The following is a 16,580-nucleotide window of genomic DNA, read 5'->3' on the forward strand; positions in this document are numbered from 1 at the left end:
GAGTGTGACTCAGTGTGTCGGCCACAGGGGGGCAGTGCTGCTACATACCAATACAGTCTTTCCTGTTCCAGTGCAGCTTGAACCCTGCTGGACAGGTACACTCGTAGCTGCCCTGGGAGTTAATGCAGCCATATTTACAGCCCCCACGATTTATACTGCATTCGTCAATATCTGTGAAAGTATATGTTCACACATAGACATTTAGTGTACATGCATAAAATGATTAGTCACACACAATGAATCTAAAATATGAGACAAAGATGACATCAGAAACTCTGGGAAACGCTGTGTCCAAAACAATCTGGAGTTCATTTTGTTTAATAACGTAAAAGAGAAACAGACTGATTGAGAAAGAGCACAGCTGTGAATGAGGGGTTCCTGTGAGGTCAGTTCAATTCATCCTGTCAGAGAGTCACATTCTGGGAAGATTAATATGTTTGCGTGTAAACAGAAGTGATTCCTCGTTTTGATGTCGCCACATTCAATTTCATGGTCAAAACTTCTCTGCTCTTCGGTGAGGAAGACTTGTGGTGAGCAATAAATTATAATCACCTTTTCAAACACATGCTGAGCTCAAACCGCTAAAAGCATCCGGGATCCAGATGCGGGCTCGCTAGCATTGACGCCAGACACAAAATTAGTTTAGTGAGTAGGGCTGAGGATGCGCCAGGCCGCGGACAAGTGGCGGAGACACCGGGGACGAGGCAGAGATAATGACAGTGATTGATGATCTGGCCTGCTGATATGAAATGCTCTTCCTTGTCTCATTCAATTATTCACCCTGAATAAAAACAGTCTGTGTGCCTCTGCACTCCCAGAAGAAGATGATGACTTCATCAACAGCGCTCTGCCGATGACTAGCCGGAGCTGCTTGGAAATGTTGTGAGAGGCGCGCTGCTTATCTTCTGCATCAAAGCACACAATTTAAAGGACAAAGAACTCTAATGAATATCTGATGGAAGCGGAGCTCATCTGCCAACAACTGTTGTTTTAACTTCTTTGTTCCTCCCATGGCCAACTATATGTATTCTGACCTTTCTCCTGGTCTCTTTGGTCTTTTTCTTTTTCTCTGCTCTTACAGAACAGAGCAGAGAAGAGCCAAGAAAGAAACAGAGACAACAGAAAAAAAGACAATTTGACATTTAGACTCAACAATTTCTTTGTGTCATGGAGAGGAATTTCAGGGTGGGTGGGTTAGTTCTTGGAAATGTTGTCTTCCATAAATTTTGATTCAACTTCCAGTCAAAACAACATCGTAATGTGACATTTAAAGTGAAATTTCTTCTCCTGTATTTTATTATTTCAATTAACTTTAACTGTTAGCATATCAACTTAAACTCTGTTGTGTCTGACTTCTGTCTTTCTCTTCCATCTATGTACACAAACATTTGTCAGAACCAAAAGAAAACAATTCTGTTGAGGTCACTGCTGGCTGGATCAAGTGACGTAAATTCAAAAACACTTACAAAGTATTTAGTCACAACTGCTTCGAGTCTATTTTCTTACCAGATAAGCAAAAAATGTGCAGATTGTTTTGTTAGCTGAGAGGGAGAATGGCTGGATATACTCTCACTTGGGAGGAATGTTGACAGGCCTCGGCACAATGCTTGACAGCAGGTCACTGACCTAATTGGGTTTGTTTAGGGTGAGTCTATTGTTAAACACTGAACGCAGCTTTCTGGCTTGTTTGACAGCTATATTTCGGCTGATAAACCACACAGAGAACAACGTAACCTTGGTTATGGCCAGGAGTGAAGAAAGTGCAACAGGGTGCGCCATTAATCTCTAGGGTTATCTAACATTTCCGACAGCGCCGATGAAAAGCCTGGGGAAATCATTCATCACCAGCTCTCTCAACAATGGTATAGAGAATCATTTACGCCTGACCATCTTCTCCTCCCAGCAGCTCAGTGTGGTGGCCTGATCACAGTCCATCATGTGAGTAAAAGCCTCACAAATCCAATTCTGGTGCTTTCATTCCCTGAACTGACAACTAATACAGCTGCCTAGTGTCGAATGGATCCTATGACCCTACAAGCCTTTTTTTTAAATGGCGGTCTTACCTTTATTAGATTGCTATGGTAATGATACAGACAGGAAACATCCTGTACATCTACACTTTACCGCTGTCTAGTCTCAGCAACATTCCTAATTCTACATTCTGTTGCAACATTTCTGATCAGTAGACCTGTCAAACTACAGACCACAAAAAAAAAAAACACAGAACAAATCACTGCACAGCTATGTATTTCAAGTGCATAGGCTGTCTCTCTCTGTCTCTCCCACAACTACTGTGAGGCCCTGAGGTGCTGGAGACAGCAGCAGATTCTAACTGGTGATACACACTCCATCAAAGGGCCGCCGCAACATCCTGATGTGCTCTGGCGGGCCTCTTGCTGCCTGCCAGGCACATCTGACGCGCCCCCACACATCTCCTCCCGACACCAAAGGCTGTTTCTGATATTTGTTCTGGGCCAGAGTACAGTAGGTACCTGCTAATGTTTGATGGACATGGCCATACTCCACCTTGAAGGGCCTTAGCTGTGGTTTTTCATGCTTTAGTCCATTAACTACGGCACAAAGCGTCTACACTTTACATTTCTGCCAACTGTAGAGTAAGTTTTCAGACTGATTTCCTGCCTTCCAGGCAGCCACCTGTTTCAGCTCATTTCAGAGCATTTGAAAATCCACTTTCAGAGACTTAAAACTGGCTTGAGATATGTAATCCATCAGAGTGAGCATTTAGTTACATTTAGCTTTTGTCCAAGAATGCAGATGCATGCAGGTACTTCTCCATGATGATGACAACTGACAACAACACTGACCGGGAAAAGGCAAGTCTATGATGTCAAAATTAAAATAGCTTTCAAAAGAATTGCTTAATACTCACTTTAATACTACTACTACAACCACTACTACTACTACTACTACTACTACTACTACTACTAATAATAATAATAATAATAATAATAATAACAACGATAATAATAATAATAATAATGATAGTAATAATAATAGGCACATCAGTGTTTTGAGCTAAATGCTTATGTCAGCAGACTAACATGTTCAAAATGACAATTGTAACATCCTGATGTTTCGCAGGTGTAATGTTTACCACACTCAACATCTTAATTCAGTATGTTAGCATGCAAACATTTGCCAATCAGCACTAAACACAGCTGAGGCTGATGGGAATGTTTTGCAGGTATTTGGACATAAACCAAAGGACTGGAGAAATTGACCTGCTGATGGTGTGAGAGGGAAAAGTAAAGGGAACGCCAGAATTATTACAATTCATCCTGAGGGGGTAAAAAGTTTTGTAATAATAAGTGTGGTAAATGTCTCAACAGTGGCTGAGGCATTTTACTCAAAGCCACAGATGTCAAAGTTAGACATGTCATCAAAGTTATCATGATTCATTCTCTGGGAACTCTGAATGTCTGAACAAATCCATTTAATAGTTGTTGAGATGTTTCAACCTGGACCAAAGGAGTGGACTGACCACTGGACCGACAGTCCCATCCCTTGAGCAACGATGCTATTATGGCTAAAAACTATCCGGTAAGGTAGGAAACCAAACTAAAAGACTGAAGTGTGCTTCTGAAATTTATCACAAGTTACAGACAGGTGACAAATTAAAGGAAACAACCTGAAAAATTTGTGGAGAAACAGGATGACAATCCTCCCACCCACAGGGCATGAGGGATCACTGAATGGTTTGATGAGGATGAAAATGAATCATATGCTATGGCCTTCTCACATTTCCACCCAATTGAACACCAACGGGAGATTTTGGACCGACATGTGAGACATGTTTTTTGGAAGAATAGTGTTTATGCCTCCAGTAGAGTTTGGAGACTCCATGAAAATCAATGCCAAGATGCACTGAAGCTGTTCTGGCAGCACATGGTTGCCAAACACCATACTAAGACACTTACTGTTGGTTTTTCCTTTAATTCGTTACCTGTCTGTATCTCAAGTATATGATATGCTTTATTATTTATTCGTATTAGATATATAATTTATCAGTTATAACTCTGGTACGGTTCTCTATGTAAGCTGTCAGTCAAAATTCATATTACCATTAATAATCTATTTGTTGCGTAGTTGTGCTTTTCCTGCCAAACATAAGAGCAATTAATGGAGGGTTAGCAAAGAGGTGTGGGCAGGAGATTTACATCTAGAGACAAGGTGTGTGTGTGTGTGTGTGTGTGTGTGTGGGGGGGGGGGGCCTCACCTCCGCAGTGTGCCAGGCCGTAGAGGACGTAGCCTTTATGACAAAGACACTGGAAACTGCCGGCAGAGTTGACACAAAAGTGGTCACAGGCACGGTCAAAAGAGCATTCGTCAATGTCTGTATAGGTAGAAAGACATGCAGTTAGAAACTCGTCAAATAGTTCAACAAATTACAAACAAAATAAATAAATAAATTTTCGAACAAGACTCCCTGTCCTATCATGGCATATTTTCCTCTTTTCATCTTTGGTATTGTATTCATAGTTTGTCATGAATTGCAATGGGTCAAATCACATGTCACAACAACAACAACAACAATGACAAAAGTGTCTCGTGAAAAGAAGACATCTTCCGTTTGGTGCTTTGTATTGTGGTTGACCTCCTGCAGTCATGCAGTTTTCCATTTTGATCCACCGAAATGGACTTTTCAAGGTATTTTTGAAATAATAAGCGGCCGCAGCAGGAGTCAAAAGAAAGTTTTGCTCCTCACCTGATAATAGGAGCTGCCAATCACTTTCCCTTTTCTCCTCTTAACCACGCTATAAATGACCCAGGACTGTTGGAAACCTCATAATCTGACTTCCCACTCTTTTATTCTGAGTTCATATTTATATCATGCTTTGAATAATCATTTCAAAAATAACAATCATTGTATTATTTAGATAAATATGTCACAGTATGAATGCAGATAAGAAGAAACCTGTTTTCAGACTCTGGTCCTTCTGACCCTGTCAGCCTCGTCACACCTGCAAATCCACATTGCAACAGCTTCATCCCGGCTGTCAGCAGCCTGTCTTATCTTTGTGAGCTTCTCTGCTTCTCTACTCTCTTACATGGGCATCCTGATAAGTTGCTTAAATGGCATGGGCTCAAAGTCCATTGATACATGAAGCAACAGGAGATGGATGACATTTGGTTTTATTACGATCAAAGTTTCCTTTAATGTCAGCAATCATCTGTGTCAAGCCCAGGCAACACATGCTGGGAAAAAATGGAGATGTGCTACAACTATGCTAGATGTCTAATTGGCTAATTTTAAAAAAGGTTCTGAGGATTTTCCCAGGAATATCACGCTTTCATCCACTACAGCTGAAGCTCCTCTGGGTTATGAGGCAGCGCCAGCCACAATCAAACAGATGACACAGGTATTTCACAGCAATTACAGGAGTTCAGTCAAATAATGGGTTACCTTGAAGAAACCAAGAAGACAGACTGATAAATGTCTGCACAAATCTTGCATTCACATATTCACTCTTGGCATAATCCTTCATAGACAGTGCAGCTGAACTCTCTGCAGATCAGTAAATACAGTCATTGAGTTAATGCTTGGCAAAGCACCAAAAAGGAGATGAAAAAGTGCTGAGATTTAAAGCTTATTAAGTGATCGGTTTACAAAAGAGAGCACAAGCTTTGGAGGAGATCAACAGGTTAGTGTTTGAAAGTTTGAAAAACCTCAGAATGTTTCATTGTTGCACATATGACTCAACTACACCTCATCTGGACAAATAGATCCTCCCAATTTAGGTTGAACATCCAACAAATAAAACAATCTTTTCAAATGTCTGAATCTGATGCACCAGTTCAATACTGAGTGGTGAAAAGTGACCACAAAAAAAGAAAATGGCAATAGCAAACTTTTACAGTCCTTGCTATTTGTCCGCACTGTTACCCCCAAGAGATTCATAGCAGCAACAGGGAGCAGCCTGAGCTGGCACATGCTGTATGAGGCATTGCAAAAGTGATTGCTTTTGGCGCATGAAGTATAAACTATGCTTGGTTCACTTTTAAGTGAAAACCCTCTGGGAATTAGGCGTGGTGGCCGAGTTTACCCTAAAAAAATGTTGCACTAAGTGACGCCAGAAGTTGATCTGCAACTTATCATTATATCGTTTTCTGTTGCGCCCAGCTACAGAGTGAATGTGTGAACACATCTGGGACTCCTACAACCCTTATTTACCGAGAATCTAAGGTGAAGTATGCAGTGGGCAGGCAAGACAGCATCATGAGGTGAAGTACGTGCTGGGGACCATGGAAAGATTAAGTGAGAGCAGTCATATTGCTGCCTAGCTCTGTCTAAAGCCTGAAAGACTAAGATGGGAATCACAAATCAGAGATTCCATCAATTATTTAATCTCTTTTCTCTCTCTCAGTTCATCACTTTAATCTCCACCCAAAATAAAATTCTAGGGAGGTAAATGAGGTAGACTGAAATTAAGAAAAGGTCACTGTTGTTTATACAGAACAGATAAGAGCTTTATCATAGATGTTCCCTCTGGAGAAAACATGAAGTCTGATGAAAATCTCCCTGAGTGCCCTCATGTGGATTAGGAGTGAGAAGGAGATGAGAAGGAGACTTTGGAGGGTGTTGAGGGTGGAGGAATGCTGACAGGGGCTCAGCAGACATGTCCCATCCTGACTTATGGGCCATGGTCCACTGACAGCAGGGAAACACCATGACTGTTTAAACCAAGATAAACCCAGAGTTCAGTTTACACATCTCAACACCTCGCGGAGACAGCAAGCATCTCTTTAAGTGTCACACCACCAACCACCAGCATCTATTATGTCCGCTACGATTAATAAAACTACAGTACGATGGTTGTGCAATTACTGCAGGTTCACTTAATCTTCATCTGCCTGCTCTGGATTTATGCCCCTAAGTGAGATGCATGATGGGGGTTATTATATTTTGTTTTGTTTATACAAAACCTTATTAAACAGATTTTACACATGAAGATCAGCCTGTGAAAACAGATGTATAATGTCATCTGTGGCTCTGCAGTAGCACCAAGAAAATAACCCTGATGATGTCATACTGATGTCATCAGGGTTATATCGAATCGGGCTTGGAAAATTCTTCTCAAAGTGAAACTCTTGGTTATAAATATATGAGCATTTACTTGGCAGTGAGGATTAAATAAAATACACTATCCAAAATATAAATTATTAAACTTAAGCACATAAATTATAAAAAATACAAATAAATAATACAGTAAGAGATAAATAAAAAATAGCATATATTGATCATCAATATAAATTAAAGGTTACTACATGAAGCTCTATTAATTCATAGTTTTACACATCTCAACTGTTCTTTTGCAGATTTTAAATTAGTACATTTCAGGGATTTATAGCATCCAGAATTTGTTGTAAAAAGCATTAAAAGTGAGTGCGTATTCATGAATTTTGCTTTTGAATGTTTGGGGGGTTTTTTCTACTTAGGCACATGCCATTGATCTATAACACCACGATTACCTTGCCTTGTTGTTTGTAAATTCATCGTTACATTATGGGAAATGTAGGTTCCAGTGTTATTGGAGTTAGAGCCATACTAGGGATTAAAAGTCACGATCTCTCAGCCTCTGCTGCATTGATTTTGGCCATTTTTTTTCAATATGACTCTCTCTTCTCACAACTTTATGAAAGTGAAATACAAAATCCCTGGATCACCACTTTAATTACAGATTTGCATACTAACATCAACACCAAGAATCACACGGGCAGCTGCACTAATCATAAGAGTTTCATTAAGATATAGATGAACCTCTACTGAGAGGCATTCTGCTCTTATTTTGCCCGACTCTCACTCCATAGGTGAGAAAAATGACAGGAATGAGAGGACAGGATAAGGAGCAGACAGGTGACTCAGTAGTGTGGAGTGTGTGAGCCTGGCAGCACCTCACTCAAAGGGAGGTGAGCTTTATCACAGCCCGTCTCTCCAGACAAAACACACAACACCAAACAAGGACAACACTGTTCCAGAGATGCCCCTGTGCACCCAAACAGTTGGTTAAGGCATAGAGCCACAGAAAACAAGCTGTGATTTACATTCCCACATGCACAGACCAGATTTTCTCAGTTATTTACATTATTTTAGCAAAAATAAACTTTGAATTGTTTGACCCCAAATAATGAGAGAAAGGCATCGCAACGAAAATAGATTCGAAGTGACAAGAAAGTGGCTGCAAAGCACAGAGACATAGTGTGTATTTTCATTGACCACATACAATGTTTGTCTATTGTGTACAGAGTGGCGTAATTCACTGCAGCAATTCAAAACCCATCGCATGACATTGATGTGTAGCAGGCTGGATATTGATTGACCACATCAGTAAGAGAAAAGAGAATGAAAAAATAGCATGTCATCTGTTTTTCCACCCGGAGAGAGACCGAGCTCGGCTCCGCAGTTCTAGTCTGCTTGTCTTCTTTCACCAGATGTTTCTGTAGTGGCTTGATTCTTTCAAGAACCAGAGGTTTTAGAGTCGGAGCTTTAATTCCCCACACCTGTGTTCGGCCACGGCAAACTCTTTATTTGTTCTGCAGCTAGTCCCCCCCAGCTCCTGCTGAGTGATGGCTGCCACCAAATATAACAGACAAACAAGCCAGAGAGGCCTGGTTTGGCTTCTCTGCAGTCCAGGGGGGAGCAAATTTTTGTGCCACTAGGAAGACATTATTGGTTTACCATTCTGTGTTAAAAACTATACACTGCTTTAAGGTGGCTCTACCTTACAGAAGGTGTTCAGGATGTAGAAGTCCACTGGAAAATTATCTTTATTAAAGCGGCAAAAGGTCGTCAAATGTGCTACCTACCTTGACAAGTTCTTTCATTGGTCAGCAGCTTGTAGCCTTTCTTGCAGCTGCATTCAAAGCTGCCCACTGTGTTCCGACACACATGGTCACACCCCCCATTGTTCAGACGGCACTCGTCAATGTCTGTGAGCAGAAAATCATCAAGAAGAATGGACACATCAAATCAAACACCACAAATGAAAATAGGAGAGAAAATAAAACTTGAACCTGCAGTACACGACTTTTTTTGTCTTTTCACTGAACTTGTAAGCAAACGGCTGCCCATTTAACACGTCAACAGATACAGAGCAACAGTAGCAAAAATTTGGAGTCATGGTTTTGGTCAACTCCTTAGGGAAGTATCTAACTTTGTTCACCAGCTACAGTATTGTGCCAGTTCATACTTAAAAAGAACTAGATCAAAGTTCAGTTCATACATATGAAAATGAACTAGCTCATGTTCATAGTTCATTTTTTTTAAATTTTGAACTAAGTTCAGACTTCCAAAAATGAACTAGTTCATGTTCATTTGCTCCCCTTTTTTTTTTTAAATAAATAGGCCGCTGTTTTTTTTCAGTAGAACCTCCTTCTACCCATCCATCACCAGCCCCGAATTATTGCAACTCCCAAACTGAATGAATTATTGTATATCACTGACACAGAAATTAGTTAGATTTAAAATCCATATATAAATATAATCCGTCTGAGTCTTCACTTGTTTGTCCATAATACTGCTTTAAATGCTCAAACAAACTGGATTTAGCAGTAGTCAATGTGTCTGTAACGTCTGTACCGCCAGCACCAGCCATGCTGGGCCGTGTCTGTGGAGACGTCAAGCGGCGTACCGTAAAACTGTCATAAAATGCTCTTGCTCACGTTCATCATTTGCAAACTTTGTTCAAAGCTTTGTTCAGTTCAGCATTAATAATTTTTGTGAAATGTGCTGTTCATTGAACACGTTCATGCACAACACTGACCAGCTAGTTGCCAACTTTGGTGCTGGGCAGGCAGCATGAAGTCATTTTATTAGGACATTTTTTTGCTGAAAACTGCCGCACACTGCAGCCAAAAACAATGATACTATAAAGCAGTGAGAGTAGATCAAAACCGTGAAGTTGTGGGCGACAAAACCACAAAAATCAACTGAAATGCTGCGTAGAGTTAGGGGGAGTTTTTCTTTAAGAGCGACCCCTCTCACATACAAGTGGTGTTGTTTTCCCATTGTTAACATAAAAATATTGATTATAGCAGCTTTAACAAAAGTTCAGTAAACATTGTTAGAGCTGAACAGTGAGATAGAAGTATAAGAACAAAGATGCTAATGATGCAGCATAATCCCAAATAGGACGATTATGTGTTTGGCTGTACTGGCATGACAGTCTAGAAATGGGATTTCCTTACTGGCCCTCAAAAGGGCTAAAATCAGTTTGCGTGTGACTGTAATGGGCTGCAGCTCTCACATAATAAAAGCCTCATAGCAGTAAGACCTCTAAATCATCATTGTCCATCTCCTTCCATTTACTTTTATTTCTGTAGCCAATACCCAATCGGTATATCATGTGTTCATCCCTGCGTTTGATGCTGCTCTGCCTTGGTAGGTTTGGCAGCGGATCTAATTAAGTCTGAATCATTGTCACAAATGAGGCATCTGTCTCTTGCGGGAGTCTTCATCATCTGGTTGAAATAAATGCATCAGAAATGGAATGAAATAATCCCTTCCTTGCTCCATCTTTGTCTCAGCTCTTCAGAAGTGTCTGGCCTGCAGCGAGCCCCTGTCGTCTGGTGCCAGTGCTGCCAGGATTTGTTTTCCTCTTCTTTCCTCTCAAACCAAACTAATATAAGCCAATGCACTTTTATCAGAGCTGTAAGTGTAACATTACGAGCTGCAGACAGCACACAGATTTCTATCCCAGCCCCTCTGAAAACAGACTGTCCTCAACCGCTCTACTCTATGAATGTCAGTAGTGCCTTTGTTTCCTCCCTCTCCTAATGTAATTCTCAGCAAGGTTTGGAATTGATTTTATGAGACGTAATATAAAAAACTTGCTACAGTACACAGGTTGCTTGAGTTGAGGATGCGCTGCCAACACTAAGAAAGGCAGAAGATGGTGATGCAGTGGGAAAGAAACTGTCACAGAAAACGAGAGAAAGATTACTCAAATTATGCTGCTGAAAAGCAGAAAGTAAGGTGAGATTGGTGCTACTAGTGAGGATACACGACAAAGATTGTAAATGCACTTGTGGGTGTGAAACAATAATAGTGTAGTCTATAAAGAGAAAATCTAACTAGAAGGTTGGTGAAGGTGCTAATGCGGAGGGTGGCAACAGCATAAACTCTTGATAATAATACTTATGAGCTCCAAATTGAGAGAGAAGCTCCAGGGTGCCTGGCAACGCAACAAGCCGGAGATAAATCTGGTGACAGCTGGACATGTGCAGGTTGAACGCTGCCTGGAGCGGTGGGTGATGCTTTACCTTTGCATGTCTTGCGGTCCGGCTGCAGAGTGAAGCCAACAGGACAGCTGCAGCGGACTCCTGTCACTGAATCATGACATGTGCTATCACAGCCGCCATTGTTCACTGCACAGGTCTCTGCAGGGAAACAAGCACTCACAGTCAGACAAACCCCTGGAAAAATATGCAGTAGATGCTGTGTTGACCTAGTTATTTCTCCCCATCGAAACAGCTTACATGCATGCGGGTATAATAGTAAAAATTAGAAGACACACTATTATATACAGCATTCCCTTTTTTCAGGAGACAAAAATAAGAAGCATAGCAGGATTTCGGGTGTTCAGTGGTAGAGAGAAATGAAGAGGAAGTAAAGATAGAAAACAGAGGAATAAATGCAGCAGCTGAATGAGATTAACAGTGAAGGAATGGGAGAGATGTTTGTGAATAATGAAAGGTGACAGAAATATTATAACACAGCCAAATATAGTACTTTAAATGTTTTCTTTATGTGTGAATGTGTGTGTAGAAGTAGGTAAGTGTGTGCATGTTTGCTTCTCTTTGGTCAAGGTGAATTACGACCTCCAAAAGTCCCCAGTACTGTAGGACATCTGTCTCCCCTCCATCATGAGGGTACAGGTTTGACTTCCAGACAGATGCAGACAAAACCACCACTTTTTCCTGGTTTTGACAAAACCTTCCAGGCATTTTGGGGATAAAAAAGCAATTTCAGCTACCTGGCCCCTGTGTTGGCTAGACTGATTTGAAAAAAGGGAGGTAGTCAGTCCAGATAGGAGGGCGGAGGTCTCTTCTCTAGACAGTGACAAATTTCACAGAGACTTTCATTTTAAGCAACAGTACAGGGGAAAATTCGTTCTCATGTTAGAGCGACCAATGTCTGTCCTAATAGTTTTGCCAGCTTTATAGAAAGCCTCACACACTTAAGAACAAAAAAAAAAAAAAAAAAAAAAAAAAAAAAACTCTTTGCGACCTGAAACAATCACTTTAACTTGCTGTAAGGCAAATGGTCATCCACAAAGCTCAACACTTGTGTCTAATGGCTGGCTGGCAGCGCGTCCAAAAAGGAGCCAGCACAGCTGGGTTAGTCAAAGACTTCATACTGGCAAGGAGATAGCAGCTCACACGTGGCACTAAAGAGGGAATGCAGCTGCACTGGTTTTTTTTTTTTTTATAGAGAGCAAGGATCCCTTTGGGGAAACACCTAATCCTCTTCACTTAAATCTAAAACTGCACTGCCTGCAGCAGCCATAATGAAACTTTCTAAAGCTCTTTCCCCTCCCCAAATAAAAAACTCAACTGTAGATTGGAATTATGTATCAAAGGAAAACAGGTGCTTACAGTGATGTAATGTAATGTTTTATAGCCGTTTCATAGACAACAGCTCAAAACAGTTCAGTGGATGTTGCTGCCACAGGCTGAACATGATGCATCAATATACTGGGGTAGATTTCAAGTAAATATAAACACACAGAGTTTAAATAAAAAATAAAAGTTAATACCTCCGTCCCAACCCAGGCTTCAGAGTATGGTACTGTGGGTTCATATAATTGCAAAGTGTGAGCAGAGACAGTTGGCAGACGAGACGATAAGACAGTGTCAGGACATGCCTCCAAACCGCTTAGTCAGGCAGCCATCTCACCAAACTGTAATGATCATGTATTAAGAGAGCAAAGAAAAATTTCTGACATTATGGTTTTGTGAAGACAGGGGAGAGACACACTCTCTGGTATTTGTGTGGGTTTGTGTGTTTTGGATGCGCACCAGCCACATCTACAGTGCACCAGGTTGGGCTCTGCAATTACAGTGACGGTGGGCAGACTTTTGTAAATATTCTCCAGTGTGATGTGTAGGGTGTCGGGTCTAATGCTGAGCCTCTACAGTATATGTTTCATGCGGAGAGGTTCAGACAGTGTACATCATCATTTAACAGAAGCCACGGGATTTAGAGCTGCACCACTTTTTGACTTACTTCAGAGCTGTTGACAAGCAACCTCAGTGCAACTTGTCAGCAGCCATTTATGATGACCGCAAACGAAATACGTCAGCGGGTGAGGGGACAGAATTCACACAAAGGCACAAAGCAACATTGTTGATCACTGAGAATAAATCGCGTTTGTGAAAAAGACCTTTTTTTTCTCTTCTTTCTTTTGAAGGGAAAATACCGTTTCCTTGACCAAACAGCAAACATGCAGCTAGAGTAGAGTTACACAGACGGTGTAAGGGGTTATCAGACAGAGACCTGACCACACCCTGAGGTGAATGCTCTCTCAATAATATACACCACACAATAAGAAAATAAAACCAAGGAAAACGTCTTTTTTCAACTGTGAAAGTGAACCCCAACAGTGGTTTCAGGAGGGTACAGTAACACAGGAAAACAGGAGACGAACCTGATAAATCAGGAGGTAAAATATGTCCCTTGCTCTTAATGTTTCTATTTCTGAGAAGAAAAAAAAACAAAAAACAGAAACTAGGGCACAAAATCCTGAAATAGGTCAGACTTTTATATTGTAGCATGTCGGGAACGCAGTGTTCATGTACATACAGTAGTAACAACTAGTTACTTAAAAACACTATTGTTTTGCTTCTTACCTTGAACGGGCTACTCCTCTGAGAACAAGCCTCCTCCCTCAGTTTCTTACATGGTATAATTAAATCGTAAATCTCTTTGAAGTATCAAGGTTTGATACATCCTCACAGATTTATGAGTTTATTTTTCCTGGCATCTTTGCCATAGCTATTAAAACACAGCTCATCCTGATAATTGGGCTGAATTGCATTAGTGATATTATCAAAATGCAAAGTTTCAATACTCCCCCGCCTTCCCTCACATGTGCTCCATTGTTCATTTTACTGCAAATGTAGTGAAACAAATTACTTTTGGCAACAAAACAGAAAAATAAACTGGACTGGAATGACATTGATTTATCCCCTGCAACTGATTATTTTCATCATTTTTAGGACACAAGATTACAAGTGTATGAAGGAACAAGTTGAGAGGGATTCTTTGTTTCATCTTTTGTATGAAGTGGTGCTGAATCATGGATATTGGCTTCCTCACCAAAACTAATAGTCCATGATGATGGAGTTTAGGAACACTGTGGCCGAGTGTTTGAAAAAGTGCAAGCTTCATTTCGCTCATTTCACTAGTATCAAAACAGAAATGAAACCAAAGTCTTTGGTCTGCCTCTAAAAACTATCACAGCTAAATTGACAGTGTTATGGACTTTGACAAAGGCTCCTTGCACTTATACTAAAACATTCTTATTCAGTAGATCAATCAAACTGCGGTGGTAGAAACACTAGTCAGATCCTGTGTTTAAGTAATTCATGTTCATATTTTTCATTACGAGTACATATCCTGCATTAAAAATTAAGTTATCATCAGCCAAATGCTACTAAGAGTATCAGGAGTAAAACGTCTTGTTCTGTATAAAAATAGCCTCTGTGACTGTTATATTATTATATATGATATTATTATATTATTCATACTGATGCATCAGTGTTTAAGCGGCATTTGCTGTCGTAGTGTGGAGAGGTGGCCACCCTTAAGGTCAGGCCCCTCCAAAAGGTCACAAGATAAGTCTGAGGGGTTGTGGGATGATTAATGGGGCAAGGTCAATAACCACAAATCTATTCTCACATATTGGACTGTTCTCTGATCGCTGATTTTTTGGTGAAATATTGAATCATTTTACTTCTTTGTGCTTCAATCAGTTATTTAAATGAAACCATGTGAGATGTTTAGAGGGGAAAAGTCTCTTTGGTGGAGCAGCTAACAACTCACAGACATCTGGGGCCCAACTACATACTGCTTTATTGTAGGGCGTCAAAAGGTTGGGAACCACAGGTTTAGTCTTTAATAATGTATTGTGTTTTATAAGTTTATCATAGAGTTGTGGTTTTGTTTTTTTTTTTACCTCCCGCTGTCAGGTAAATGTGGTGGGATATTTTCTTCTGCATGTTAATGGAGTAGAAGTGTAGCATAGAATCAAATGGTACGGCCTCAAAACTGTGAAGTACAGCGTTTAAGTAAATGTACTTAGTCACAATGACTGCAAGAAGGGAGTTGACTTTGACGAGTTACACCTGTGACAATATTACATACAGTAGATCTCGATTTCCTTATATAATGCTCATAATGCTGGTCAGTGGCTCCCTGTATGCAGCTGTGTTTTGAAAAGGTGTGGTTTGACACGGACAGTGGTTGTTATTGAGAGGGCATTCACAGAAGGAAGAGGAAGGTGGGGTGGGGGGGGGTGGGTGGGTGGGAGTCAGAGGTCAAGGGTCAGAAGGATGATGCCCCTGTGGGGAGGGGAAGGCCGTGATCAGTGCCTGCTAGGTTAGCTTCCTCTACTCCCCACACCCACAGACCCCAGAGAGAGGAGTCAGAGGAACACATATTTACCATTGGGGAACAGCTGTGGGGCTGCCGGGGACTGGACACTCCTCTCCCCTGCATGCACGCGCACACCCACACACACGCACACAGTGTAAAAACACCACTTTAGTTCTCCATACACTTGAACCACACAGCATTTGCGTGTTATGTAAATCATGAGCATGAGACAAGAGCTAATCTGACCTTGCTCCTACCCATGATACCTTGCATGAATTATCGGCACGACTTCTGGTTACTCCTCTCACTGAGGCAGCGTCTGTGGGAGTTCGTAATACACTACAGGTGTTCATGGAATAATGTGATCGTGCCTCTGCCTCCTACTACTGAGGGCTGGAAGGACGACCTGAAGAAGTGGCTTTGATTATATACAGTAGCATACTTAGCTACTTTATTGATTCTGTTGCAACCGACAGTGAATTGATGAACAATCCGAAAAGCTCTGAGGCTTAACAGTCCTGCTCTAGTAATAAAGTTGGGTGCGTTTTATTGACTGAATTTAATTAATTTGAAAGGAAACATATTGACAGGAACAGTCCTTTTCCATTTTCTGTTGTTTAAGCCACAAATGTAGTTTAGCTTGACTGTTCGTGCAGCCATGAACATCTGAACTTGTCCCTGAACTAAAATTTTAACAAATGCTAAGCTAACATAGTTTGTTACTTATATCCGATGCCACTCGTTCAGGCTGTCCTCCCATCACTCAGTAGTGGACAGAAGAGATATGGTCACATCATCCCATTTATCCTGTGACAGGTTGTGTTCCAACATCATTTATTTCCCAAAAAGCTGCAGGACAAACAAAAGAAAAACACCTGTAGCATACCGCTCCTTCGCAGACACAGTCTCAGTGACAAGAATAACTGAAAGTTGAGCCCATAATTCATGCAAGGTATCATGAGGC

At 41.0% G+C, this 16,580-nt stretch overlaps 1 protein-coding gene across 2 annotated transcripts in view; it reads right to left on the minus strand.

Annotated features, from left to right (window-relative positions):
- Positions 1–16,580, minus strand: part of scube3 (signal peptide, CUB domain, EGF-like 3) — a 71,048-nt gene that overhangs the window by 8,505 nt on the left and 45,963 nt on the right. Inside the window, exons 7-11 of one of the 2 annotated variants that reach the window (XM_056385571.1) lie at positions 15,686–15,733; positions 11,281–11,397; positions 8,827–8,949; positions 4,238–4,354; positions 49–171 (exon numbers count right to left, since the gene is read on the minus strand). In XM_056385571.1, coding sequence (XP_056241546.1) covers positions 49–171; positions 4,238–4,354; positions 8,827–8,949; positions 11,281–11,397; positions 15,686–15,733 — 528 coding nt within the window. The remainder of the gene's footprint in view (positions 1–48; positions 172–4,237; positions 4,355–8,826; positions 8,950–11,280; positions 11,398–15,685; positions 15,734–16,580) is intronic. The other variant, XM_056385572.1, reaches the window with a different exon arrangement.

The sequence above is a fragment of the Seriola aureovittata genome, chromosome 9 (assembly GCF_021018895.1).
Source record: "Seriola aureovittata isolate HTS-2021-v1 ecotype China chromosome 9, ASM2101889v1, whole genome shotgun sequence".
In the NCBI taxonomy this organism is placed as follows: domain Eukaryota; kingdom Metazoa; phylum Chordata; class Actinopteri; order Carangiformes; family Carangidae; genus Seriola; species Seriola aureovittata.